Source organism: Globicephala melas, chromosome X (assembly GCF_963455315.2).
Source record: "Globicephala melas chromosome X, mGloMel1.2, whole genome shotgun sequence".
In the NCBI taxonomy this organism is placed as follows: domain Eukaryota; kingdom Metazoa; phylum Chordata; class Mammalia; order Artiodactyla; family Delphinidae; genus Globicephala; species Globicephala melas.
This window is the reverse complement of record NC_083335.1, coordinates 97,939,532-97,965,639: the sequence shown is the minus strand read 5'-3', so window position 1 is coordinate 97,965,639 and position 26,108 is coordinate 97,939,532. Positions and strand designations below refer to the sequence as shown.

The window sequence follows — 26,108 nt, the reverse complement described above, 5'->3', positions numbered from 1 at the left end:
AATATGTCAGTTATACTTCAACTTTAAAAAAAATAAAGTTTAAGAGATTAACATGTTCAAAACTGAGCTTCTAACCTTACTCCCAAACCTGCTCCTCCTATAGTCTATTCTATTTTGGTTGGCGGCAACTCCATTCTTCCTATTGTTTAAACAAAAACCTTGCAGTAATCCTTGGTTTCTCGAATTCTTTCGTAACTCACACCCACTATGTCATATGGAGCATGATCTTGATGAAATGGTGGCCTCCAATTCTGCTACTAGGTATGCCATCCCAGAGAGCATGAAACAGAAAGGCTCACCAACGAAATTAATATGTTCAAATCCCAACATTTATTAAATCATTTTAAAGCATATGGAGAGAGGCAAGGTGAAACAGATGGAAGGTGTAATGCAATTAGGATAAGGTCAAACAGAAGAACCACCATGCTATTTAAATCTTGGGTTATACAATATCCGTACGTTTTGCTGTATCAGCCTTCCCTGTTGATGGTGTGGTAGACAGAACCAGAGGTGAGATTTGAGCAAGACACATTCTTAGGACAGAATGTACCTAAGATGACCACATATGCTTGCTCTACTGGAAAGATGCAGGGGCAAGTATAGCTGACCTATAGCTATAGCTCATCAGTTAGTCTGCTAAACAGTTATAGGATTTATTTGCATTTTTTATTTAGAGCACTTGGGAGGCCATAAGATATACTGAGTATCATTAATCGGTGGCCAATTTAGGAATGATGAAGCTGCCAGCCTAGAGGTGATATCATCATACCTTATAATTTGGTCTTTTCATCTCCTTCCATCCATAAACAATATTCTTGTGTATTTCACTATTTATTCCATCTATTTTTAACATGTGTAATAGGTCAAGTTACTATCTAAAGCTGACACACATTTTGACCTCTGCCTATGTCTCACAAGCTATTTGCTCCTCATCAGCTAAATTTAACACATAGGTTTCACTTATATTTCATAAGCTATTATTGAATAGTTTATTTACACTCTAAGTTTAATGCCTCTTGGAAGTATCATCTATTATCTTTGTTTTCTTATGACACAGTTAAATATTCTCAAAAAATACAGCTAACATGTGTTCCATATTGAATTGGCAAACCCTGTAAGTTATCCAAAACATATCCAGAATTCAATTACTATGCATCATTCTCACTGATAGAACCATTATGAAAAACAATATGGACATTTCTCAAAAATTAAAAAATAGAACTACCATATGATCCAGCAATTCCACTTCTCAGTACACATCCAAAGGAAACTGAAAACAGTATCCCAAAGACACATCTGCACTCCCATGTTCATTGCAGCATTATTCACAATAGCCAAAATATGAAAACAAACCTAAATGTTGGCCAACAGATGAATGAATAAAGAAAATGTGGTGTGTGTGTGTGTGTATACACACAAACACATATATACACACAATAAAATACTATTCAGCCTTAAAAAGGAAGGAAATTCTGGCATTTGAGACAACATGGATGAACCTGGAGGACTTCATGCTAAGTGATATAAGCTAGATACAGAAAGACAAATATTGCATGATCTCATTATCTCATTATATGTTGAATCTTGAAAAAAAAAAAAGCCAAACTCATAGAAACAGAGAGTAGAATGGTGGTTCACCAGGAGCTGGAAGGAGGGAGTCATGGGGAGTTATTTTTTTAATGGATACAGAGTTTCCATTTTGCAAGATGAAAAGAATTATGGAGACAGATGTTGGTAATGGTTAGACAATTTTATGAATGTACTGAATACCACTGAACTGTACACTTACAAATTGTTAAAACGTTGACATTTACATTATGCGTATTTGACCACAATAAAAAAAAAATGGGGGGGGGAGAAAAATAATCCAAATCCAAGCCTCTGCCATATCCTGCCTGGATTACTGCAATAACATTCGAACTAGTCTCCTTGTTTCCATCCTTATTCCTTTGGTCTATTCTCCACAAAGCAGCCATGTGGAAATAATGTGAGTTTATGTCATTCCTCCAATAGCTTTCTACCTCATTGGTAATAAAAACCTAAGTCTTCACCATTACTTACAAAACCCTATGTGATCTGGTCCACTACTACAGCTCAGACACCATCTCCTAGCACTGTGCCCCTAACTTGTACCTTTCCTTGAATAGTCCAAATAAATATCCCCACAACTCAGGGCTTTTGTACTATCTGTGTTTCTTCCTCATGGGTTTATCTTCCCAAAGGTACCCATACCTCTTTCCAGTCTTTACTCAATATTTACTTTGTTAATGAATCCTTCTCTGACCACCCAAACTGATATTTTAACTTTTCTCCACCATGTACTACATATTCCACCATACTCTTTTACTTATTTTTTCTTTTTAGCATTTACTATTGTACTTACTACTAAATTCTACTTTACTTAATGCATGCTATTTTCATATTATTTGAAATGTTATTTTACTTATTTATACTTGTTCATACTATGACTCTCCCATGAACACATGTCCTCAATTAAGGCAGGAATTATTTTGTGTATTTGTTTACTAATATGTCTTTTGATCCTATAATAATACCTGGCACATAGTAGGTGATTAATAAATAAGTGTAAAATGATTACATAAATTAATATCACTCCATGTGTGAGAATCATAGTAGAGAAAATACAGTGGTAGTTAGTATAATTAACATGGGCTTGGAGTCAGATAAATCTGAACTTAAATTCAGGCTGTGCCACTTATTGGTTAGGCCTTGAAATTTGGATTAAATTGGCCAATTTGAAAAGGAGATATAAGTCATTCTAGGCTGAGAGAACCATAAAAGCTAAGAAAAGAAATTGCTTGGCACTTGTGCAGGAGAGAAAGTGACTTAATTTGGTTGGAGTAAAGAAAACATAAAATAGATTAGTGTGAAATAAGCATGAAAATATAAATTGTTAATAGATCATGGAGCTTACTGATGAAATTTGGGAGAGTGGAGTTATTATAAAGGCCAAAGGAAGTGAAGAAAGTTTTGTGAATTATGTTATTAAAGCTGTTAATAAGAAAATCTAATATGATTTAGAGGGGATTAAGCTAAAAAGAGTGATATTGATTGCAAAGCTATTTCTGTAATCTAGAAGACATGTAGTGAGAGCCTGAATCAGAGGTTATTTATGAATAATGAGGGAACATAACTTAATGGAGAAATGCTGTGAAGAAAGAATTGACAATACATATTTCATTACTCAATAGCAGATCACTACAGAGGCAAAAGAGTATGTCACATATTTAAATCTCAAAAACTGTTGAATAACATCCCCATTTACGTAACAAAAAGGACAACAAACAAGGTTGTGAGCAATGAAACAAGGTTCACTTCAGGATGTAGGAGGTTTGAGAAATCAGTGGACATCAAGGTATAGATACATACCAAAGAGTTGAAAATGAGGCTGTAACTCAAGAGAGATTGGAAGTGGTGAAAACATAAATACAATGATCATGGGCATACAGCTTCAAGTCAAGAGATTAAATCATATTGACAACAGAGAGCGTATACAAAAAAGAAGGTCAAAGGATCTCACATGAGACTCCTACGCTAAGGGAGTTGGAAGAGGAGGAAGAGCCAGATAATGAAAGAGACACAAGACAGTTAGAGGTGGAGAAGGAGCTGGTAAGTCTAGAGGCTATAGGAGAAGTACTTCAGTGACGGTACAAAGCCTGAGAGGTGCTGAAAGACATTGGATTTGGTGACCAAGTATAATTATTTGCTGAATAAACAAATGTATAAAGCATAGACTACAAAAAATGGTCAGTGAAAGAAAATGTCACATGATAGTACATTAACAAGATAAAACGGAGTGGTATGTTTGGACAGAGGAGGTGTGCCTACAGGAGTTTTGGCTAGGATGAGGTGCCAGGAGAAAGAGAGAAATGGAAAGTGAAAAAGATACTGGGGATGTTTGATATTAGATTAGGAGTAGAATGAGAGGCATGATCCAAGTCATAAAAATAGGAATTCAGTGTAACTATAAAAAGGATGTCCTCCATTGAAGAATGGGTGGTAGTTAAGTGATACAATGAAGGAAAAGTTAGGGTTCACACCAGAGAGTATTGCTTCTTCGTAAATTATGAGAAAAACTGATTTATAGGCAGAGATCCTGAGATAGGTCAGATCACTTCACCTCAACACGTTCACAAACTGCAATGACTATAAATCAGATTTTCTAAGTTGGGACAGATGGGGATACTTAATGTTTCTAAGATACTGGGAACTTTTACAATAATTTAGGCATTTTATGTTTCCCATAGGGAACAGTCTCCCGCATGGCTCTCTCTTCTGTTATGGAAAACTGCACCCTTACTTATAGACCACCAAGTAAACACTTGAATGAAACCTTCCAATGGAACCCAATCTGGCCGATCATTGAAAGTGGATCAGATATAACCTGTAGGCGGCAGTACAGGCTCAGCCCCTCTGAGAAACTCTTTAGAAAAAATTTTCTCAGTAAATAGTTAAGACACAAATTTATCAAACCTAACTATGTGTAACACCATCTTCTGATGTGCTTCCTTTAGAAACAGGCAGGATATATCATTCCTCACCAACTGTGATTCATGTTTCTTCTTTTCTAAAGGGTAACAATAGGTTTATTTCAATGGCTTATGTTAAGTTAAAACAGATATGTGAACTGCTCAATATTTTATGATATATTACATATTTTGTAATATTTAGACAAAGGGAGAGTGAACAAATACAGTCTAGCAAAATTAAGTCCATTTATAATTACTTCATTAAGGAATCATACCTGAACAATGCCTTAATGAGATGGTAATGAGGTAAAAACGTGCTGCCAGAATAGGCACTGGAGAAAACCTTCTGGAAGAGGCAGCTCAATAAAGTGAAAATAAGGAGCAAAAATACTCCTCTTTTTGTCTTGGCTAAGACTTCTTTATTTTAGGAGGTACAACACCTATTAAGTCTTGGAAGTTTCAATTGGAGGATGGTGATTTAAAAAAAAAAAAAGCCTAAAGAGTCAGGGAGAGTCAGGAGGGTGGGAGGGAGAAGGAGGAGGAGCAAGGAAAGGGTGGGTACGCTTAAACTTAAAATGGAGATAAAAAATAGCACCTCCCACCTCTAAGAGTCATTATAAGGATTTTATTAGTTCATATAATGTATACACATATCAGTCAGTAATGTGTGGCAGAATTATTTTTATTTACTGATAATGAAGAAACTGATTAGGTTTTTTGTTCAAGACTATACAACTTTGTGAACATGTGGATGGGAATTTAATTGAAGATGAGGCTGAGTCACATAATCATAACCATTCTCACTCATCTCCTCTGTTCAACTTTGCAAGAAAACTAGCCAAGGATAAAGGGCATAACTATGCCCTGAAATACGTTCCCCTGGGGGAAGCTTTCAGTGTTAAAATTTTTCATGCATCAATTAACTGTGCCAAATAAATCACTAATTAAATACAACCACTATCTTAAAAAAAAATCGATGAGCCTCCAAAAATGTGTACTTTTCTCCAATGGGATCAAGACGATAACTTCTAAATTCCCATTCATTGTGTAGCATTGAGAAAAGTCACTTCCGCAAGAACTCTTCAAATTGCTCTTCTAAACAAAATAAATGAGATTTTCTTTTAAAAGGAAATTTTAGCAAATCCAGCAATTCTAGCACATGCCATTCCCATGCTCTAACATATACAAGGCTATAATTTCTTGTATTTTTAGGTTTTCTACAACACTGCAATAATGATGGAAAATGCTACTGAGAAGATTCATTACGTGGAAAATACTGAATGGTGCATAGAATCTGACCTGGTTTGAGTGTGACTTTCTTGTATAAATACTACAGAGCCTGCTATCAAGTTTAAGTTGGCAAAATTAAAATCTATCACATGAAGAAGCTTACAGCTATATTTTTCTTAAATAGAATATAAGTACATACTTATACAGTGAAAATATAATAAGGGCAATATATATAGTATATATTTCCTTTAGGTATCAGATATCTAGAAAATCTCCCCAAGTAATGTGACTAGTAAATTTCATCCATTTTCCCATTCTTTTAAATGACCTCTCTTTAATGAGCTTTGTGTTTGGGTTGGTAGCCTTTATAAAAACTAACCTTACAGGTAATTATATAATGAAAGTACAAATCACTATTATAAGAATCCCCATTCATGAAGAATCAACATACGTTAAACTAGAGAGGTCTCAATAACAAAACAGCATCATGTGCAGTATCTAATACAACTGAGAACAATGAAACGGCTCCTGATGGCGGAGAAAAAAAAGGCACTGCAAATTCAAACAAACAAAAACCATGTTAGGTTATCTTGGGTGAAGAAGTTCTTTGGTTTGGAGAACAGAGAGTAAATGTTGACAGACCTGTGAAGGAAATGGGCTCCGTGTGGGGTCAGAGGTGGTGACATAAGCAGCCTGTGTGTAGGCATAGCTCTTGAACCGAGGCTTAGGAGAGGAAGGAGTTCGTTCATAGCCCTGTGCTAGACTGACTGTGATCTGCAGAAGGGTTCGGGGGAGGGGGACAGAGAGGAGGAGGAGACATGGTAAGTAACCCTGGAAGGACTGCTTTCCAACACACTAGAAAAAACGAATGTTAAATGGAAACAGTGAGATGAAAAATTTAATCCTAAATATATATAAGTGATATTAGAAACTGGTACACTCCAAGAATTGTGGTGCTCAATGTCATGTTGGAGAACAGGTAGTCAGGGAAGAGAGGAGGATGGGATTTAACCATAAAGATTCCATCCTGACACACCTCCAGCACTAATATGGGATGCTGCTCTTCAAACTGGCAAAAACAAGCAACCCAAAGCAATCTTCTCTGAACTCAAAGTAAACAAAACCAGAATTCATCACGTCAATACCTTGGAAAGGACTGAAGCTTTCATAAGCTAAATATAGAATTAGTTCAGTAGAGTGAGAAAATTAGGCCTGAGAGCTTTCCATGCCTTCAGCAGAAATTTTGCTAAAGGCTTTTTCATCATTGTTTGTGTCAAAGAAAGTTAAGGAAAAAAACACCCTAAATATACACCGTTGGGAAGAAGAACTAGCAATGTAACAGAAGAATCCCACTGGATTCTGTACAATATCATAAAAGTCTTTACCATATGTATTCTCTATTTAATTTTTATTTAAACTATTTTAAACTAATTTTATCTTATCAAAAATATTACCTTGAGTATGCAAAATTTGTTACTACAACAGCAAGCTGCCACTAAAAATAAGAAAACATTATTAAACAGAGTACTTGCCTCTGCTCTTGGTCTAGTTCTTCGCTTTTTGCTCTAGTTGATGGAAAGTTTAATGTGTATATGAGTCTATCTTTTATTTTATTTCACTTTACACAATGGAAATGCAATGTATTCTGTGTCCCATATTCCTATAACATGGTGCATATCAATAGCAGAGTATTTTAACAATGTGCCTTGAAAACAACATTATTGTCCATTGTATCAGATGAAATTTAGGTTTACAGATTCCGCTCCCTCTCTCTCCCTCTCTCTCTCTCCAAATAGACACACAGACACACACACAAAGCTATATATACATATATTTTTGTACGTGTGTGTGAATATATATACATATACTATGCTATATATACATATATGTGTATCCATCCATAGACAATATAGATATGTGTGTATGATATCTAAAAATCCATATAAAACAGAAAATATCATTGATATTAGCTATTCTTTCGATCTTTTACCTGTTGAGAATAGTGCATTTGATGATGTAACTGAAAATGCTCTTCTCTAGTAACTTTTGATGGCCTTGGCAACATCTCCACCTCCTGGATGGCTTCAATGCTCACTTGTTGAGGCAAAACTTGGAAGAGTGATGTGACGTACATTAAGATGGACTTCTTATCTGGATAAGTGGTGGCAACATCTGTAAGCACATTAACACCACACATCAATTTTTGGTTTCTATATTTGAGTGTCTAAAAGGGGAATGAACAAATCAATGTTACAGGAAGAAGACAGATTAATGAGCACTCGATTGTCCATGAATGTCCTCCAGAGACTAATTAGAACATGATAATCAGGCCTAAAATGTCCTTCCAATTTGGCAGACCAATGAGATGAGCACTAAAGTTAATTTATTTTCCTTGTTCACATAAAAACTTCATTCGGCAATACTTTTTCCTAAGTCAAATTGCCAAACTAGCCCATCTAAGAGAGTGGTTTTCATTAGATAAGAAACAAAAATAAAAGATTGCATCTTCCTTTCCATGGAAAGTTATAATAGCATGTCAATTAAAATGGTGCACTGGTAATTAAACAATTACACCAAAGAGCTTAATGCCCTGGCTTCCAGTAAAGAAAGCTTGCACCTCCTAATCAAATTTTTGCTGGTGATTAAGCATGTAAAGAGCAAAATAATGTCTCTGTGTTGAAACGAACCGTGTATTTCTACAATCAAAATAAAATAAAACAACTATATACCATAAGAATAATGATTTGTAATATTCCTTAACTACATTAAAAATATTTCTTTACATTATGGTGCATCTGTTAAAGTCAGATGTCGCTTTCCTTCTTAGACGTTAGAGATAAATTTAAAAGTCCTTCACATAAAGTTGATCTGATGTTATGTCCTTTGCCACATCTAGGGAATGAAAGAAATCCAGCATTTAAAGTCAATAATAATTCGTAATAACACATATAATAAGTGGCAGCTCCTTCAAAAGCTTCTTTTGCTACTTGGCATCACAATTTACCCACTGTGCTCATTCCAGGGAACCAAATGCAAAAACAATCCTTTATGTGAAGAGTACCATTAATCCCAGAAGTGTTAAACATAAATCCTGGCAGGAGGCCAAGACAACTTAGCAGCAATGTGCCAGGCATTTTTCTTGCCATAAATTTATCCTAGCTCAGCTAGCATTAAAAGATCTGTTTTAAGTTAAATATGTATATTTTGGTCAGGTGTTCTGTTTATAAGTTAAAAAGACAACAGTCAAATTTCAAGTTCACAAGCATAAAAGGAGGTTGAACAGGTCACTTAACTCCATTACTTCGCAAGTCACAGGAACATGATTAATCAGAACAATTATTTTTAAAGCATTTTTTAAAAGAGTTACAGAGAAGCAAAAAGTTAGCTAATGTTCCTTGGTCTGCTTCTATCCATGGTATAATACAGTCCTTCTTAATTTTTAATGTGCATATGAATCACCTGGGGATCTTTTTAAAATCAGAATCGGATTCAGTAGGTCTGGGTGGAGCGTGAGGCTCTGCATTTCCAGCAAGCTCCCAGGTGATGCTGAAGCTGCTGACTTGAAGACCATACTTTGAGTAACAAGGGTCGAAAAAAATGACACAGAAGCACGCTCTTACATTACCTTCTGCTTCGTTGTTTTGCTTACTTGTTTTCAAAAGATACTTACTGGACACTTAAATGCATAAGGCTTAAAGGTACAAAGTTATTGATATATAATACATATTCTCTGCTCCCTATTATAATTTAATTATTAGCCAACAGATGGTGAAGATAATTTTTTGCAAATATTTTTTAGGAAAGAACTAAAGAATACCTTGTGTATAAGTACTGCCTTTCTAAAAAAAAAAATCTTACTAACTTAGCTTTGAAATTCTAAAATCTACCTTTCATTTGATAATTGTTTTTCAAGTGTTCATTGTATGGCAGATACTATACTTCTTCACAATATGTTTTTGAAACTCTAGAATGTTTTCTTCCTTCTCACTAGTAACTAGTCAGTTTTATCTGTAATGAGCAAAATTTAGAATTGTTTATTTTTTAGTGCATTAAATAAAACCATGCTGTGAGAAAGGCACTGAATTTTAAAAGATTGTCTGTGTAAATAAAAAGTTCCATGACTATTTACTGCTATATTAGACATGTGCATATGTATGTCTGGCCTCAAATGCAAACCATGATCAAAATAAATAAAGGTAAAAACAGATCTAGCATTATTTCTATTGCCCCAAGCAAATGTCAAAAATTGTAGCATATTTTATCTACATAAAACACCTTTTGGATGAACGTGAATATTCATAAATATCAATCACTACAATCACTATTGGATCAAACCATTGATATTTTTGCCCCAATCTATTACCATCCCACCTCAGAAGCTGTACACGATTCAGCTGTACCAGTAGGTAGAATCCAGTATTTCTTTTTGTTTTTACCAAAAGGAATTTAGATATTCTAAAATATGTTGAATTCCTTCCAAATATATTTACTAAAGACCTATTAAATTTTAAATATTTTTAATAGATTATCCAGGAGATTAACAAGATAGAGAATCCATGGATTCTGCTTACAGTCTGGAATAATAAAATAAATAAGAAGAACAAAATAATTGCACTGCTAAAGAGAATTTAAAATGTGTTCCTCTAATTGGCATAGCCAGTGCTTTAATATGTTCAGAAAAAGGAAGAAAGCATACATTACTGGAGGATCAGAAAATTCTTTATGAATAGAAAACTGAAATAAATTTGTATAGGGTTTCATTAGGGTAAAACCTAATTAAATGGAGAAAGCTATTCTAGGCAGTAGAAAAGCATGAGTAAAAGTGCAGAGGTAGGGACAGATTAGACATATTCTGGGAAGAGAGCCTTTGGGTGTCTTAGCCACAGAGTTGAGAATAGTGATTAACAGGAAAAAATGGGAAGCTTGTATGTGGAACACTAAGGGATCATCAATAGCAAAGTAGTCAATTTGGCCTTAGTTCAATAGGTTAGAGAGTAACTAACTACTTTTGATCAAGACTGTGACACCATTAAAATTCTTGTAAAGTAAAACCATTAAGCGCAGAATGGAATGAAGGAGAAAAACACTAGAGGCAAGTAAGAGGCTGGGACCCAATCCAGATAGGAGGTGTCAGAGAACTAAAATAGGCTATGTAATGAAAACAAGGGGATGCATAATAGAAATTCTAAGACATCCCCAAAATAACTTCATTCAATTTCAGATCATTTACTCCATAGTCTTTGCGAATGCCTATATACAAAATCCTGCCCTAAGTCCTGGGGGTACAAAGATTAATAAACTGAAAATGAAATGGAAGAAGGAGGATTGAAGGAGGAAACTGCTTGTTCTGTAGCTATGGTAACAAGTAGCCACCAATACAGGTTTCAATCTCATTTAATCAATTAGCAATTACCTGCCTACATGGTCTTGATCATGCTTCTGCAAGCTAACCAACATCAACCCGTCCCTTCTGAAACTGCCAATCTGAAGTGGACTTGCTCCAATGAACAAAATTCTGAATGCAAACCAATTAACAGTGGTCTCACCTGAGTAACCAACCATGCTTCTAAAGGTGACATCAACCTACTCCAAGTCTGAATGTTCATAAATCTCTTGACCCCTGGGTTTACCCACCAAACCTAAGAATTTAAGGAAGGTGAGAATGATGGGATGTGATTTCCTTTTTTTTTTATTATAAGACATTAAAATACACAAATTGAAAGAAGTGGGTGAACCCCCAAAATAAGAACTTAAAATTATATAAAAGTTACCTTTGCACTAAAAACCCTATTATATAATGGGTTGATTGCCACAAAAGGTTAAATTAATAATTTCTAATCCAGTCTTTGAAACCAGTTCAGGATGGAGATTTTGACAACTCATAATACTGCCAGAAAATGTTATTTTATGAACAATAACACTGATTCTGATGAGTGTTTCTATAGTCACCAGAATTTTAATACTGAGTGCTATAATGGAACAAATAAACCATTTAGGGAAATTGCATATTTTTCAAAGAAACTGAAGGCCACAGTGGTTTGATGGCAAGTTCAAAAGCTAGTTCAAGTCAGAATTGGAACCCAGTCAGTGCATCATACTTTTCAGTACCTTACCTTCATTTTTTCAGAGAAGGCTATCTTAGTGCATTTGAAAACCAAGTATCTCAAAGTCATTATCTAAATGATGACCCTGTGATCTATGTGGTTCCATTAGCAAACATCACCTACACTGTCCATAGTAGTAGTGATTTCTATTTCTAATAAGTGAGGTATAACAAGAGTAAATACACATAAAAATGCAATTTCAGCAGTAATCAAAGAAATGCAAATTAAATAAAGATGGAAGTGTTTAATTATACTCCATTGCCTATCAAATTATCAAAGAATGACAAAAGGATAACAATTAATGTTGCAGAAGTGTCAGCAATTTGGCCAAACTCCTACATTGCTGGAAGAGTATCAGTTGGTTCCAGCATTACAAAAAATATTTTGGCTATATCTAAAAACAATCATATTCAATGACCCAGTAATTTTCCTTCTAGGAATCCACCACAAGGAAATAATCAGAAATGTAAAAGAAGATTTATATAAACAATGTGAAATTTAAGCCCTCTTTACAATTATAAAATAAATATTTATCACACAAAAAAGAAAAATATTCAGACCATTCCAAATTGCTTGACATAAAACTAAAATTAGAAATGATCAAATATATAATTGTATGGGGACATACTGGGCCCTGAACCAAGATGGCAGAGTAGAAGGACGTGCTCTCACTCCCTCTTGCGAGAACACCAGAATCACAACTACCTGCTGGACAACGATCGACAGGAAGACACTGGAACTCACCAGAAAAGATGCCCCACATCCAAAGAGAAAGGAGAAGCCACAATGAGAGGGTAGGAGGGGCAAAATTACAGTAAAATTAAATCCCATAACTTCTGGGTGGGTGACTCACAGACTGGAGAACACTTATACCACAGAAGTCCACCCACTGGAGTGAAGGTTCTGAGCCCCACGTCAGGCTTCCCAACCTGAGGGTCTGGCAACGGGAGGAGGAATTCCTACAGAATCACACTTTGAAGGCTAGTGGGATTTGACTGCAGGACTTCGACAGGAATGGGGGAAACAGAGACTCCACTCTTGGATGGCACACATAAAGCAGTGTGTGCATCGGGATCCAGGGGAAGAACCAGTGGCCCCGGGGGAGACCAAACCAGACACACCTGCTAGAGTTGGAGGGTCTCCTGGAGAGGCAGGGGGTGGCTGTGGCTCACCGTGAGGACAAGGACACTGGCAGCAGAAGTTCTGGGAAGTACTCCTTGGCATGAGTTCTCCCAGAGTCTACCATTAGCCCTACCTGGAGCCCAGGTAGGCTCCAGTGTTGGGTTGCCTAAGGCCAAACAACCGACATGGAGGGAACCCAGCCCCACCCATCAGCAGTCAAGTGGATTAAAGTTTTACTGACCTCTGCCCACCAGAGAAACAGTCACCTATACCCACCACCAGTCCCTCCCATCAGGAAACTCGCACAAGCCTCTTAGATACCCTCATCCACCAGAAGGCACACATCAGAAGCAAAAAGGACTACAATCCTGCAGCCTGTGGAACAAAAACCATATTCACAGAAAGGTAGACAAGATGAAAAGGCAGAGGACTATGTACCATGAAGGAACAAGAGAAAACCCCAGAAAAACAACTAAATGAAGTGGAGATAGGCAACTTTCCAGAAAAAAGGATTCGGAATAATGATAGTGAAGATGATCTATGACCTAGGCAAAAGAATGGAGGCAAAGATTGAGAAGATGCAAGAAATGTTTAACAAAGACCTAGAAGAATTAAAGAACAAACAAACACAGATGAACAATACAATAACTGAACTTAAAAATACACTAAAAGGAATCAATAGCAGAAAAAATGAGGCAGAAGAACGGATAAGTGATCTGGAAGACAGAATGGTGGAATTCACTGCTGCAGAACAGAATAAAGAAAAAAGAATGAAAAGAAATGAAGACAGCCTAAGAGACCTCTGGTCAACATTAAACGCAACAACATTTGCATTATAGGGGTCCCAGAAGGAGAACAGAGAAAGAAAGGACCAGGGAAAATATATGAAGGGATTATACTCGAAAACTTCTCTAACATGGGAAAGGAAATAGCCACCCAAGACCAGGAAGTGCAGAGAGTCCCATACATGATAAATCCAAGGAGAAACACGCCGAGACACACAGTAATCAAACTGGCAAAAAGTAAAGACAAAGAAAAATTACTGAAAGAAGAGAGGGAAAAATGACAAATAACACAGAACACCCATAAGGATAACAGCTTATTTCTCATCAGAAACTCTACAAGCCAGAAGGAAGTGGCATGATACACTTAAAGTGATGAAAGGGAAGATCCTACAACCAAGATTGCTCTACCTGGCAATGATCTCATTCAGATTCGATGGAGAAATCAAAAGCTTTACAGACAAGCAAAACCTAAGAGAATGCAGCACCACCAAACCAGGACTACAACAAATGCTAAATAACTTCTCTAAGCGGGAAACACAAGAAAATAAAAGGACCTACAAAAATAAACCCAAGATACTTAAGAAAATGGTCATAGGAATATACATATCAATAATTACCTTAAACGTGAATGCATTAAATGCTCCAACCAAAAGACACAGGTTTGCTGAATGGATACAAAAAAAAAGGCCCATATATATGCTGTCTACAAGAGACCTACTTCAGACCTAGGGACACATACAGACTGAAAGTGAGGGGATGGAAAGATATTCCATGCAAATGGAAATCAAAAGAAAGCTAGAGTAGCAATACTCGTATCAGATAAAATAGACTTTAAAATAAAGAATGTTACAAGAGACAAGGAATGACACTACATAATGATCAAGGGATCAATCCAAGAAGAAGATATAACAATTATAAATATATATGCACCTAACATAAGAGCACCTCAATACATAAGGCATCTGCTAGCAGGTAAAAAAGAGGAAATCGACAGTAACACAATAATAGTGGGGGACTTTAACACGTCACGTACAGCAATGGACAGATCATCCAAAATGAACATAAATATGGAAACAGAAGCTTTAAATGACACAATAGACTGGATAGATTTAATTGATATTTACAGGACATTCCAACCAAAAACAGCAGATTACACTTTCTTCTCAAGTGCGCACGGAACATTCTCTAGGATAGATCACGTATTGGGTCACACACCAAGCCTGAGTAAATTTAAGAAAACGGAAATCATATCAAGCATCTTTTCTGACCACAACACTATGAGATTCAAAATCAATTACAGGGGAAAAAAAAAACATAAAGAATACAAACACTTGGAGGCTAAACAATATGTTACAAAATAAACAAGAGATCACCGAAGAAATCAAAGAGGAAATCAAAAAATACCTACAGACAAATGACAAGGAAAACATGACGTTCCAAAACCTATGGGATGCAGCAAAAGCAGTTCGAAGAGGCAAGTTTATAGCTATACAAGCTTACCTCAAGAAACAAGAAACACCTCAAATAAACAATCTAACCTTACACCTAATGGAACTAGAGAAAGAAGAACAAACAAAATCTAAAGTTAGCAGAAGGAAAGAAATCATAAAGATCAGAGCAGAAATAAATGAAATAGAAACAAAGAAAACATTAGCAATGATCAATAAAACTAAAAGCTGGTTCTTTGAGAAGATAAACAAAATTGATAAACCATTAGCAAGACGCATCAAGAAAAAGAGGGAGAGGACTCAAATCAATAAAATTAGAAATGAAAAAGGAGACGTCACAACAGACACTGCAGAAATACAAAACATCCTAAGAGACTACTACAAGCAACTCTATGCCAATAAAACAGAAAACCTGGAAGAAATGGACAAATTCTTAGAAAGGTATAACCTTCCAAGACTGACCCAGGAAGAAACAGAAAATACGAATAGAGCAAGCACAAGTAATGAAATTGAAACTGTGATTAAAAATCTTCCAACAGGGCTTCCCTGGTGGCACAATGGTTGAGAGTCCGCCTGCCAATGCAAGGGACACGGGTTCATGCCCCGGTCCGGGAAGATCCCACATGCCTCGGAGTGGATGGCCCCGTGAGCTATAGCCACTAAGCCTGAGCGTCCGGAGCCTGTGCTCCGCAACGGGAGAGGCCACAACACTGAGAGGCCCGCATACCGCAAACAAACAAACAAACAAACAAAATCTTCCAACAAACAAAAGTCCAGGACCAGATGGCTTCACAGGTGAATTCTATCAAACATTTAGAGAAGAGCTAACACCCATCCTTCTCAAACTCTTCCAAAAAATTGCAGAGGAAGGAACACTCTCAAACTCATTCTATCACCCTGATACCAAAACCAGACAAAGATACTACAAAAAAAGAAAATTACAGACCAATAGCACTGATGCATATAGATGCAAAAATCCTCAACAAAATACTAGCAAACAGAACCTAACAACACATTAAAAGGATCACACACCATGATCAAGTGGGATTTATCCCAGGAATGCAAGGATTCTTCAATATACGCAAATCAATCAAGGTGAAAAACTATATGATCATCTCAATAGATGCAGAAAAAGCTTTTGACAAAATTCAACACCCATTTATGATAAAAACTCTCAAGAGAGTCGGCATAGAGGGAACCTACCTCAACATAATAAAGGCCACATATGACAAATCCACAGCCAACATCATTCTCAATGGTGAAAACCTGAAAACATTTCCACTAAGATAAGGAAGAAGACAAGCTTGTCCACTCTCACAACTATTATTCAACATAGTTGTGGAAGTCCTAGCCAGAGCAATCAGAGAAGAAAAAGAAATAAAAGGAATACAAATTGGAAAAGAAGAAGTAAAACTGTCACTGTTTGCAGATGACATGATGCTATACATAGAGAATCCTAAAGATGTCACCAGAAAACTACTAGAGCTAATCAATGAATTTGGTTAAGTTGCAGGATACAAAATTAATGCAGAGAAATCTCTTGCGTTCCTATACACTAATGATTAAAAATCTAAAAGAAATTAAGGAAAAACTCCCATTTACCACTGCAACAAAAAGAATAAAATACCTAGGAATAAACCTACCTAGGGAGACAAAAGACCTGTATGCAGAAAACTATAAGACACAGATGAATGAAATTAAAGGTGATACCAACAGATGGAGAGGTATTCCATGTTCTTGGATTGGAAGAATCAATAGTGTGAAAATGACTATATTACCCAAAGCAATCCACAGATTCAGTGCAATCCCTATCAAATTACCAATGGCATTTTTTACGGAAGTAGAACAAAAAATCTTAAAATTTGTATGGAGACACAAAAGACCCCGAATAGCCAAAGCAGTCTTGAGGGAAAAAAACGGAGCTGGAGGAATCAGACTCAGTGACTGCAGACTATACTACAAAGCTACAGTAATCAAGACAATATGGTACTGCCACAAAAACAGAAATACAGATCAATGGAACAAGATAGAAAGCCCAGAGATGAACCCACGCACCTATGGTCAACTAATCTATGACAAAGGAGGCAAGGATATACAATGGAGAAAAGACTGTCTATTCAATAACTGGTGTTGGGAAAACTGGACAGCTGCATGTAAAAGAATGAAATTAGAACACTCCCTAACACCATACACAAAAATAAACTCAAAATGGATTAGAGACCTAAATGTAAGACTGGACACAAGAAACCTCTTAGAGGAAAATATAGGAAGAACACTCTTTGACATAAATCACAGCAAGATCTTTTTTTATCCACCTCTTAGAGTAATGGAAATAAAAACAAAAATAAACAAATGGGACCTAATGAAACTTCAAAGCTTTTGCACAACAAAGGAAACCATAAACAAGTCGAAAAGACAGCCCCCAGAATGGGAGAAAATATTTGCAAACGAATCAACGGACAAAGGCTTAATCACCAAAATATATAAACAGTTCATGCAGCTCAATATTAAAAAAAACAAGCAACGCAATCCAAAAATGGCCAAAAGACCTAAATAGACATTTCTACAAAGAAGATATACAGATGGCCAAGAAGCACATGAAAAGCTGCTGAATATCACTAATTATTAGGGAAATGCAAATCAAAACTCCAATGAGGTATCACCTCACACCAATTAGAATGGGCATCATCAAAAAATCTACAAACAATAAATGCTGGAGAGGGTGTGGAGAAAAGGGAACCATCTTGTACTGTTGGTGGGAATATAAATTGATAAAGCCACTATGGAGAACAGTATGGAGGTTCCTGAAAATACTAAAAATAGAATTACCATATGATCCAGCAATCCCACTACTGGGCATATACCCAGAGAAAACCATGATTCAAAAAGACACATGTACCTCAATGTTCACTGCAGCACTATTTACAATAGCCAGGTCATGGAAGCAACCTAAATGCCCACTGAAAGATGAATGCTTAAAGAACATGTGGTACATATATACAATGGAATATTACTCAGCCATAAAAAGGAACAAAATTGGGTCATTTGTTGAGACATGCATGGATGTAAAGACTGTCATACAGAGTGAAGTAAGTCAGAAAGAGAAAAACAAATACCGTATATTAACCCATGCATATGGAACCTAGAAAAATGGTACAGATGAACAGGTTTGCAGGGCAGAAGTTGAGACACAGATATAGAGAACAAACGTATGGACACCAAGGGGGGAAAGCTGCAGTGGGGTGGGGATGGTGGTGTACTGAATTGGGCAATTGGGACTGACATGTGTACACTGATGTGTATAAAACTGATGACTAATAAGAACCTGCTGTATAAAAAAATTAAATTATATTAAATTCAAAAATTCAAAAAAACGACTACATACCGGGGAATTCCCTGGAGGGCCAGTGGTTAGAACTCTGTGCTTCCACTGCAGGGGGCCCGGTTTCAATCACTGGTCAGGGAACTAAGATCACACAATCCTGCTGCACAGCCAAATAAATAAATAAAAGACTACATACTGGATGGGTTTTGTTTGTTTGTTTGTTTGTTTATTTTAATTTTGTCTGTGCTGGGTCTTTTCTGCAGCACACGGGCTCAGTACTTGTCCCATGGCATGTGGAATCTTAGTTCCCCAACCAGGATCGAACCCACGTCCCCTGCATTGGAAGGCGGATTCTTAACCACCTGACCACCAGGGAAGTCCCTGGATGTTTCCATTTATATGACCATCTTGCAAAGGCAAAACTATGGGACCAGAAAACTGTTCACTGGATGCCAGGGGCTGGGAGTGGGGGAAGGGTTGGCTATAAATGAGTATGGGGGAATTTTTTGAACTGATGAAACTGTTCTGTATCCTGGTTGTTGTGGCAATTATACAATTGTATACATTTCTCAAAACTCACAGAACTGCACATTAAAAAAGGATGTATTTTACTCTGTATAAATAATAACTTAATTTTTTAAAAAAATGAGTAAAAAGAGCCCACTGTTTGGGAGAGGGACCTAAAAGCCAAGATGATATAAAAGTCAGCAAAAAAGCAAAACTGATACTTAAAAATTTTTTACAACTGAAGATGTCATTACTCAGATTAAAACATTTACAATGCCAAAAACTAGGATATAACTATACTCGAAGACTAGAGAAAGGTGAAATGTGTGTTGGAGGTGGCAGTAAGTATGCAGCTCTTACGAGAGCTAAATCCTCATCTTTTATTGTAGGAACTCACTGGATAATGTTTAAATCTGAAAAACCAAGAGAAAGCAGGATAAGCTTTCTATTTAGAACCATGGAGGCAAAATCAAAGGCTTCAGCTAGAAAATTGGAAGCTGGAAAGACTCCCACCCTGGGTTGCGGGAATCGTGGGTGAAGAGGGTTGGGACAAAAGACAACTAGTTTTTTGTTTCAAGTCTTAAAACTCTGACTCCTCGAACTATGTATATGCATATCTTTGATGATAATAAAACTTTTTAAAATGAAAAAAATAATAATAATTGTATGTGAGTACTACAAAGCCATTCAAAATGTTGCTTTTGAAGAATATTTGATAATATATGAAAACAAATTCTTTATAAAGTAACGTCAAAGATAAGGATGAATAATTTACATAGAATATAATAAAAACTTTTATGGAAAAGACTAGGGGAACATACTTTAAGACATTAGTGGGGCTTCCCTGGTGGCGCAGTGGTTGAGAGTCTGCCTGCCAATGCAGGGGACATGGGTTCGTGCCCAGGTCCGGGAAGATCCCACATGCCGCGGAGCGGCTGGGCCCGTGAGCCATGGCTGTTGAGCCTGCACGTCCAGAGCCTGTGCTCCGCAACGGCAGAGGCCACAACAGTGAGAGGTCCGCGTACCACACACACACACACAAAAAGACATTAGTGAAATGGGTATGCTGGTGGGATTGAAAATAATTTACTTTTTCTCTTTCATCCTATCTGTATCTTCCACAATATTCTGCACTCACTAATTTTATAATTAGATACTATATTCTATAATAAAATATCTGTAAAGATCAAACAGAGACAATAAAATCAAAGTTGCACCAAGTTTTCTTTTAGTATGCCGTCATTCCCAAAAAGTCAATATGAATGAGTTTGTTAGGAAACTGGTGTTTTCAACAAAACTGTTCTTATCTTGGGCAATCAACCTCCAGAAAGTGTGATTAGCCAGATGCCAGACACAACCTTAAATATCTCTGGGAAATCTAAACGGGAGCCTCCACTGTCTAACCCTCAGGTCAGTTTTCTGCCAGGAGAAAGGCAGGAACTGAAATACTGGATTATAATGTATATCATGTGTAATCAGAAGTAGGATTTCAAAGATAAGAGATTTATAAACATGCACTCACAAAGTTTGGTCAGCCTTTTAAGAGCTTTATAGCAAAATTAAGAAGGATGTCATCTAGAAACCATGATCAGAATAAACCTGGATCAGTTTCTACAGAATTGGTATTAGGAACAAAACAATAAATAAATTTGCTGTAAGAAAAGGGGAACGGGTGAACTGGAAAGAAGAAACTTGTGGTCCCAAACCAGACATGGTGAGATAGCTCTAAGTATGAAAATGTAAACACATATTTGTAAACACAATAAAAAAAATCCTGTGTTTGCTAAAATAACCAAACACACAGATGTGAAATTCTAAAGAACTTACTGCTTGAAGCAGAGTGGGTTTACACCTGAGGTCTATAAATTAAGAGACAATGTCATAATGTCATCTGATCTCTAAGCACCAGAATTTGTAAATTGTAGGTGATATCACAGCAATGAACTAATTCATTAAAGGGCTAGATTGTTATTTTCAATTTTAATATTTTTCATCCAGCACTACATACATGCATTTTCCATTTACAAGTCATTGTACACAATGGATATACAGTATTCTAGTAAGAAAATAACTCACACAGATCCACTCCAGTTAAATTATTTAATATTCTACAATACATGTTCTGCCCTCACTAAATTAAGTACCCCTTAATTAAGCCGTTCCATAATTTTAGCATTTCACTCACTGATCCAAGTTGCTTTTATCATCTAATAACAATGCTTCTCATTGAAGGGCTAAAAAATAAAGTAATGAAAATAATTTGTATTAATGAAGATGATTCACTCTCATGCAAAAATTAATGATAAAAACTATAAGCTTTTATTTATACTTGAGAAACACTAAAAAATTTTATCTTTTAAACATCCAATTATTCCTATAAAGGTGCTTATGGTACACCTAGCAGAAAACTATGACTGTAATCCTGGTAGAAGTAGAAAACAGTGCTCAAAATACATAAAGCTGGGCTTCCCTGGTGGCACAGTGGTTGAGAGTCTGCTTGCCGATGTAAAGGACACGGGTCCGTGCCCCAGTCTGGAAAGATCCCACATGCCATGGAGCGGCTAGGCCTGTGAACCATGGCTGCTGAGCCTGGGCGTCCGGAGCCTCTGCTCCGCAATGGGAGAGGCCACAGCAGTGAGAGCCCCGCATATCGGGGAAAAAAAACATGCATAACGCTTACCTAGGGTCTAACGGGAAAAACAAAACCAAAAAATCAGGTGCTTACAGGAGATTTCAGATACACTGAAAACTAGTTCAGCTTTCTGGCCATTGAACAAGCAATGCTAAAGATACCTATGCAAATATACATTGTGTATTCAATCAAATAAATAATGGTAGCTAGAAGTGATGTTACTGATTCTGAAAAGTATCGGACTGACAATATGAGACAGTGAAAAATATTTTTAACAAATGTTTACTGAGTTACTACTTTGTACCAAACTAGTTTTTGAGGACACAGATATAAATCCTAGTCTTTGTGGATACAGTGGTAAATAAATAAGCCCAGAGATCTGTTCTCATGGAACTTTGATTCTAATGGGGAAGCAAAATTAAAAATAAATGATTTCAAAATCCTCAATTTACCCCCTACCAATTTATCCCTATCACTTAGTTTCTACTGCTTCATTGTATAAAAAGAAAAAAAAAATTGCCTTCCACAAATCTGCTACCTTTCCGAGATTTCTGGGGGAATTAAATGGGAGTGGGGACTCTGTGGTGTTAAGACCAAACATTCTGATAGTGCCTGAAAACAAATGCACAGAAGCTGGTGGGTAAAAGTCAATTAAATGGAAATTCTCAACCAATCCTGACTTTACAAGTTTCAGATAAACCAACTTTACACTGAATGCTTTGTAACCAAACATCAAATGTCTTCTGTGTGAGGCTAATCAAAGTGAAGTGTACTGCGTTTAAATTATCAAATCCAAAATGCAACAAATTTCCAAAACTCTGTTCTCCAGCTACTCATTGAGCTTGTACCCCACAGACACCCCAAAACACACCACTAGACGTGGACCTTCCCACCAAAAGGACAAGATCCAGACTCATTCACCAAAACACAGGCACCAGTCCCCTGCACCAGGAAGTCTACACAATCCACTGAACCAAACTTAGCCACTGGAGACAGACACCAAAAACAATGGCAACTATGAACCTGCAGCCTGTGACAAGGAGACTCCAAACACAGTAAGTTAAGCAAAATGAGAAGGCAGAAAAACACACAGCAGATGAAGAAGCAAGGTAAAAACACACCAGACCTAACAAATGAAGAGGAAATAGGCAGTCTACCTGAAAAACAGTAAAGAATAAGGAGAGTAAAGATGATCCAAAATCTTGGAAATAGAGAAAATGCAAGAAACATTTAACAAGGACCTAGAAGAACTAAAGAGGAAACAAGCAACGAAGAACAACATAATAAATGATATTAAAAATACTCTAGAAGGGATCAATAGCAGAATAACTGAGACAGAAGAATGGATAAGTGACCTGGAAGATAAAAGAGTGGAAATAACTACTGCAGAGCAGAATAAAGAAAAAAGAATGAAAAGAACTGAGGACAGTCTCAGAGACCTCCAGCACAACGTTAACCGCATCAACATTCGAATTATAGGGGTCCCAGAAGAAGAAAAGAAAAGGAAAGGGACTGAGAAAATATTTGAAGAGATTATAGTTGAAAACTTCCCTAATATTGGAAAGGAAATAGTTAATCAAGTCCAGGAAGCACAGAGAATTCAATACAGGATAACTCCAAGGAGAAACACGCCAAGACACATATTAATCAAACTATCAAAAAATAAATATAAAGAAATTTATATTTATTATATTTAATATTAATATTAAATATTAAAAGCAGCAAGGGGAAAACAACAAATAACACACAAGGGGATCCCCATAAGGTTAACAGCTGATCTTTCAGCAGAAACTCTGCAAGCCAGAAGGGAGTGGCAGGACATATTTAAAGTGATGAAGGAGGAAAACCTACAACCAAGATTACTCTACCCAGCAAGCATCTCATTCAGATTTGACAGAGAAATTAAAACCTTTACAGTAAGCAAAAGCTGAGAGAGTTCAGCACCACAAAACCAGCTTTACAACAAATGCTAAAGGAACTTCTCTAGGCAAGAACATAAGAGAAGGAAAACACCTACAATAACAAACCCAAAACACTTAAAAAAACGGGAACAGGAACATACATATCAATAATAACCGTAAATGTAAATAGAATAAACGCTCCAACCAAAAGACAAAGACTGGCTGAATGGATACAAAAACAAACCCCGTATATATGCTATCTACAAGAGACCCACATCAGACCTAGGGACACATACAGACTGAAAGTGAGGGGATGGAAAAAGATATTGCATGAAAATGGAAATCAAAAGAAAGCTGGAGTAGCAATTCTCATATCAGACAAAATAGACATTAAAATAAATCGTATTACAAGAGACAAAGAAGGACACTACATAATGATCAACGGGGATCAATCCAAGAAGAAGATATAATAATTGTAAATATTTATGCACCCAACATAGGAGCACCTCAATACAAAAGGCAAATACTAAGAGCCGTAAAAGGGGAAATCGACAGTAACACAATCATACTAGGGGACTTTAACACCCCACTTACACCACTGCACAGATCATCCAAAATGAAAATAAATAAGGAAACACAAGCTTTAAATGATACATGAAACAAGATGGACTTAATTTATATTTATAGGACATTCCACCCAAAAACAACAGAATACATATTTTTCTCAAGTGCTCATGGAACATTCTCCAGGATAGATCACATCTTGGGTCACAAATCAAGCCTTGGTAAATTTAAGAAAATTGAAATCACATGAAGTATCTTTTCGGACCACAACGCTATGAGACTTGATACCAATTACATCAAAAAAAACTGTAAAAAACACAAACACATGGAGGCTAAACAATACACTATTTAGTAACCAAGTGATCACTGAAGAAATCAAAGGGGAAATCAAAAAAAAAACGTAGAAACAAATGACAATGGAGACATGACGACCCAAAACCTATGGGATACAGCAAAAGCAGTTCTAAGAGGGAAGTTTATAGCAATACAATCCTACCTTAAAAAACAGGAAACATCTCAAATAAACAACCTATCCTTGCACCTAAAGCAATTAGAGAAAGAAGAACAAAAAATAAACCCAAAGTTAGCAGAAGGAAAGAAATCATAAATATCAGATCAGAAATAAATGAAAAAGAAATTAAGGAAACAATAGCAAAGATCAATAAAACTAAAAGCTAGTTCTTTGAGAAGAAAAACAAAATTGATAAACCATTAGCCAGACTCACAAAGAAAAAAAGGGAGAAGACTCAAATCAATAGAATTAGAAATGAAAAAGGAGATGTAACAACTGACACTACAGAAATACAAACAATCATGAGAGATTACTACAAGCAACTGTATGCCAATAAAATGGACAACATGGAAGAAATGGACAAATTCTTAGAAATGCACAACCTGCTGAGATTGAACCAGGAAGAAATAGAAAATATAAACAGACCAATCACAAGCACTGAAATTGAATCTGTGATTAAAAATCTTCCAAAAGAGAAAAGCCCAGGACATGATGGCTTCACAGGCAAATTCTATCAAACATTTAGAGAAGAACTAAAACCTATCCTTCTCAAACTCCTCCAAAGTATAGCAGAGGGAGGAACACTCCCAAACTCATTCTATGAGGCCACCATCACCCTGATACCAAAACCAGACAAAGATGTCACAAAGAATGAAAACTATAGGCCAATATCACTGATGAACATAGATGCAAAATTCCTCAACAAAACACTAGCAAACAGAATCCAACAGCACATCAAAAGGATCATACACCATGATCAAGTAGGGTTTATTACAGGAATGCAAGGATTCTTCAATATATGCAAATCAATCAAGGTGATACACTATATTAACAAATTGAAGGAGAAAAACCATATGATCATCTCAATAGATGCAGAGAAAGCTTTTGACAAAATTCAACACCATTTATGATAAAAACCCTCCAGAAAGTAGGCATGTAGGGAGCTTTCCTCAACATAATAAAGGCCATATATGACAAACCCACAGCCAACATCATCCTCAATGGTGAAAAACTGAAACCATTTCCACTAAGATCAGCAACAAGACAAGGTTGCCCACTCTCACCACTCTTATTCAACATAGTTTTGGAAGTCTTAGCCACAGCAATCAGAGAAGAAAAAGAAATAAAAGGAATCCAAATCAGAAAAGAAGAAGTAAAGCTGTCACTGGTTGCAGATGACATGATACTATACATAGAGAACCCTAAAGATGCTACCAGAAAACTACTAGAGCAAATCAATGAATTTGGTAAAGTAGCAGGATACAAAATTAATGCACAGAAATCTCTGGCATTCCTATATACTACTGATGAAAAATCTGAAAGTGAAATCAAGAAAACACTCCCATTTACCATTGCAACAAAAAGAATAAAATATCTAGGAATAAACCTACCCAAGGAGACAAAAGACCTGTATGCAGAAAATTGTAAGACACTGATGAAAGAAATTAAAGATGATACAAATAGATGGAGAGATTTACCATGTTCTTTG

At 36.3% G+C, this 26,108-nt stretch overlaps 1 protein-coding gene across 1 annotated transcript in view; it reads right to left on the bottom strand.

Annotated features, from left to right (window-relative positions):
- Positions 1-26,108, bottom strand: part of DMD (dystrophin) — a 2,243,521-nt gene that overhangs the window by 1,595,776 nt on the left and 621,637 nt on the right. The window contains exons 8-9 of the mRNA XM_060293058.2: positions 7,711-7,892; positions 6,363-6,494 (exon numbers count right to left, since the gene is read on the bottom strand). Coding sequence (XP_060149041.1) covers positions 6,363-6,494; positions 7,711-7,892 — 314 coding nt within the window. The remainder of the gene's footprint in view (positions 1-6,362; positions 6,495-7,710; positions 7,893-26,108) is intronic.